The sequence below is a fragment of the Olea europaea genome, unplaced genomic scaffold (assembly GCF_002742605.1).
Source record: "Olea europaea var. sylvestris unplaced genomic scaffold, O_europaea_v1 scaffold806, whole genome shotgun sequence".
In the NCBI taxonomy this organism is placed as follows: domain Eukaryota; kingdom Viridiplantae; phylum Streptophyta; class Magnoliopsida; order Lamiales; family Oleaceae; genus Olea; species Olea europaea.
Window position 1 is genome coordinate 208,514 of NW_019266496.1, and position 4,835 is coordinate 213,348.

Consider the following 4,835-nt stretch of genomic DNA (forward strand, 5'->3'; position numbering starts at 1 on the left):
GGAGTGAGGTAAGAGAGTTCTGAGAAATCCACAGGCTTTGGTTTGCTTTTGAAAGCACTACAAAAAACTTTGTACGAAGCCACCCCTATAACATATCAAAGGATTAAGATGGTTGTACATCATACTATATACTATACAGTCCCTCACACATAGGGCAACCCTCTTGCACATGAGAGGGTCCATCAATTTTTTAATTATGGTGGGCCCCCTCATGTGTGAGGAGGCTCGTACACCATGCTGTATAGCATGGTGTACAACAAGCATAATAGGAGTCATGACACAAAAATTGACATGATAAAATGAAATAAAAGATGACACATTAATACTATTTTGTGTTCAACTATACTGTAGGACCAACAACCACAAGATAATACGATATTACTATTCGAGTTGCAAAGATAAATGATTTGCAGAAGGTAAAAGTGTAGAAAATTAAAGAATCAACAAAAAGAGTTATTTCGGCCTAAACTCCGGAGGTTCGGTGATCACATCTAACGCCTATATTCTCTGTTGAGCATCCAATAATATAGATTATGCTCGATTGCATTAGATTGCCCAAATTGAAAACAAAATTACGAAAGCTTGACCCAATACAAAAGAAATAAAGAACCAAAGCACTTATATCTCTAAATCTATAGAAAAGCTTCGAAGAATCACCAAAAAACTTCACAAAACTCACTAAGTATCAACCAACTCTACCAAACACTCATTCTCACATATATTCACTTAGAATATCACACATTAGGGAAAACATCACTCAGATTACAGATCTGAAATCAGAAATTCTATAATCTGAGAGATACGAAGAAACCTTAATAAACCCAAGAGATATTTTTTCTATCAACCAAAAGCCTTCAAAGAACCAAATGATGAGTCAAGCCTTGAGCCAAATAAAGAGACGCCAGAAATAGAAGCTTCCAGTACCACAGGCCAACGGCCACGATAAGGCCACATCTTAATCATCCAAAGTAGAGCATCCACTTAAAAAGATGCATTTCACAAACGCGACTTCACAAATTTTGGTAGCATATTAAAAATTGTCCAGGGTTCGAGTCCAACAGAGACATTTTCTGTTGTTTCACTCTCATCCATTCTCACTAGAGGAAAAATTTTGGTAGTTAAAACTGATATTTCTTGTAGTGCAAGTACATCCCTATCGGCCAACATCCCTGGCCTCATGCCATGCGAAGAGTCGAAGTAGTTTGCGAGCATGAGAAACAAGCGCCTAAAAATCTTGAATCCTCCTTGAAGCTTATTTTGAAGAGGCTTCAGCTGGCCTGTTGCTGCCTACTTGAATGGGATCATTGACCCCAATGTCAGGTAAAGAACTTGGTGGGATCCATGACTCCTTAGTCAACAAAACGAGCCAAATCTTGTGTCCATCTCGCAGTGTGACCTTTAGCTAAAGGTTTTTTTTGAAAAAAAAAATTTATCTTGTCCCAAGATGAAAAGTACAATGTAAGAGCTAAAGACACTCCACTTCATTTGCCTAATAACATTTCATGTCATTATACATCGAACTTAAGACTTAATATGATATCATAATACAATAAATTCAAATAATCAACTCAAACCATCTAAAGTTTACTAGCAAATTTTAAAATTAATATTCTTAAACAAGCCAATATCTATCCCAAAAATGCTAGAATAATAATGGTTGAACAGGTTCAAAGATAGACAAAAGTTGGATAGACTGACTTGACAGTACATGATTGGATGTTTGTTTTTTCAAATTGTCAAATCTTGTATTGACACATGTTCTCCCGATTTTTTAATCTATCTTTGATCCTGTTTGTGTAGCATAATTGAAAATGCTAAAGGGTAAATTAATATCACCAAGTATATCAATTATCATGTGATGACAACCATGAGCGGTCAAATGTTTTTTCCTCCAACATCCTTCGATGAACTAAAAACCTAACACTGGTATATAACTATTATTGCAAGCATCTTTTTATTAAAATAACCTTAAGTAGAAACATCCATGCTTCTACGTGTTGTTTGTCATTTTCTCCAAATCCATTGTTAATTTCTCTCCACCAATGTTCCCGCTTTATATATATATATCTTTGCTCTTTCACTAAATTTCCACCTCCACCCACAATTTCTTCCAAGAAAACCAAACCAATTCCCTTCTAATAACCTATTTTCAAGAAACAACTTTAGTATTTCTTGTATTGTATTGATACATCATACGAGCACATTTTAGAAACCGAAACTCTTTGGACCGGTTAGAATCCATGGCTTCGCCATCACTTGATTCACAGTTGAATGCTGATAAAAGATTTCGGAGTTCTTTTTCATTCAAAAATAGGCCAAGAATGCTCAAAGATTTTCTCAAAGATGATTCATTTTCTTGTTCATCAAATGATTTTCGGTCAGTTCCAAGAAAAAACCTATGCAAATCAAATGTAACAAACAAACGCTCGCCAATACTTCTCAGAAGTGGATCAAAAGCTGCAGCAACCACATTTTATGCACTCAACAAAGTCATTAAGGCTGTTAAATTCTTCCCATATGCCTCTGTCAAATCTCCACTAGTTTTACCGAGAAGCATTTCCCGTAAACTCTCCAGGAGGACCAAAACCAGAAATGAAAATTTCTCAGAAGTCTCCGTTAAAGTTAAAGACATTTTACGGTGGAGATCGTTTAGAGACTTGGAGGAGGAGAAAGCTACATCGTTGAATTTTTCTTCATCATCCCCTATTCGGACCGCCACCACCACCACAGGGTCTACTAGTACTACCACCTCATGCAGCAAGAGATCTAGCTGGTGTGATAGTGATTTTACTGCGGCCGATTCACCATTGTGGGGTGGTGAAAATGATAAATCTTGGGGTGAAAAGGGGAGTAATACAAGAAGGAAACTAGAGGTAATTCTAAACTTTAAAACTATCATATTTTATATGCATTTTTTGAAATTTTTATTTTTATTTTCGTTGTCTTCTGTTAGACTATCAGAATATAAATTAAGGTTGTGGGTCAATGGTGAATTGTCTACATATAAAACAAAAGGGCCAGTTGTTGAATAATACAAATTAGATTTCTTATCTCCAGGAGTTTTTGTTACTAATAATTATTCATATGTTTATGACATAAAGGGGGAATTGACATACGAAGAAGCTGAGCAGCTTACCCCAGTTTCGGTTCTTGATTCTCCATTTTGTGAAGACGAAGAATCCATATTTCCTTTTCATCTTAACTCTGCCCAGAGAAAATGCATGTTCATGCAAAGACTTCAACAATTCGAGACCCTCACGGAATTGGAAAACCTAGAAGAGAGCCAAGTGGATAATCTGCCGTCTGATTTCTTTAAGAATTATTGTCAAAATTTTGAGAATACTGCAAAATCTTGGATCAATGGAGAATATGAAAATTGCGAAGCGCTGGACATGAAGGAGGCCTGTGTTAAAGATATGGAGAGGGGACTGGACTGGAAAGAGTTTAAAGATGAACAAGAAGAAATGGCAATGCAACTTTTAAGCGATTTGTTCGACGAACTTTTGGATGATTTTGTTGCCAGCAAAATCTAAAAAGTAATTTTTAAAACTATATTTAGAAAGTAGCTTATCCATTATTATAAGCACTTGTAAGCTATTGCAATTTACACAATATATATATATATATACACACATATGTGATCGTGGGTGTTCGGGCCAACTTACGGCACCTTGACTAATTCTACGGAACCTAAAGTTTACAGCCGGGTACTTATCTCAATAGTTCTGAGGGGACTCGAATTGATGATCATTGAGAAGCAAACCCAAGATTTGATCACTGAGCTACCTCTCAGAATTGCAATGTACGGATGATATGAATGTACATAATCTAAATATTTATAAAATTTCATTGAATATGGCGCAATAATAATTTTCTTCCATGATCATAAATACCGATAATGTTTATGCAATATTCTATAATTATATTATAATTTATACTAATTGATCCACGTTCTGTGTCTGTTTACATGGATGGTGACTATTACTGAACTTTTCCATTTATAACAAATTAAGTATTTTTCATTTGAATTTGATTTGATTCGTTCTATTTTCGTTTGTAGATTTATGATTTGCAGGGCTTTTGGATCCCTTTTAAAATGGAACCGAATAGACCAACATGATTAGCCCACTAAAGAACTGAGCCCACAATTAGTGGGTTGGGAATCATGCTACATCCACAGTATTATTTGGAGAAAAAAATTGATTTATAGGCCAAAAAAGTAAAATTTAAAAGTTAATGCATAAGCTAAAAAACTAAAAAAAAAAAAATATTGTGCACAAAAAAGTATGCGTAAATTTTGTAATTCGTCCTACAAGGCAGGTCACATATAGCCAAACAAAGACAAAACAAGAAGTCATGCAAGATTCGTGTTCCGCTTCACCTCGCACCCTCATGTCGCCTCTAAGATGATTGGACAATTGATTGAGATGATTTAGGCGCCTTATTTGAAGTGGTAGCACCTCTTTCAAAGTGGCAATTTTAAGGTGATGCACCGCTTTCTACTGTAGTTTATTTTCGAGGCGATTTGAATGTCTTATATGAAATGATACTACACATGTCTTGCTACATTATTTTCAAGGTTATTTGGACACTTCATTCGATGTGATAGCACCTGATCTAAAGTGACACTTTCAAGGCGATGCACCAGCTCCTGCTACTGTGTATCTCCGAGGTCATTGACATCTCCTAAGGTATCTTCTACACTTACCTCGATGAAAAGATACCGCAAGAATATAATTTGTACACTTAACAAATTTGTTAACTTGCAGCAGATATGCTTAGTCAATTTTTTCAGTTTACTTTTTTAGATTGCTTTGGTAACATACCTGCTTTTA

At 35.5% G+C, this 4,835-nt stretch overlaps 1 protein-coding gene across 1 annotated transcript; it reads left to right on the forward strand.

Moving 5' to 3' along the window:
- Positions 1–2,240: 2,240 nt before the first annotated feature.
- LOC111391566 lies at positions 2,241–3,533 on the forward strand. The gene is made up of 2 exons (XM_023016806.1): positions 2,241–2,873; positions 3,102–3,533. The coding sequence occupies exons 1-2, from the start codon at positions 2,241–2,243 to the stop codon at positions 3,531–3,533; spliced, it is 1,065 nt and encodes a 354-aa protein (XP_022872574.1).
- Positions 3,534–4,835: the final 1,302 nt, after the last annotated feature.

Bases quoted from the DNA above. Each gene is read 5' to 3' on its own strand.
- LOC111391566 (XM_023016806.1), top strand. From the start codon at position 2,241: ATGGCTTCGCCATCACTTGATTCACAGTTGAATGCTGATAAAAGATTT. The intron at 2,874-3,101 runs GTAATTCTAAAC...TATGACATAAAG, and splicing joins ATACAAGAAGGAAACTAGAG to GGGGAATTGACATACGAAGA.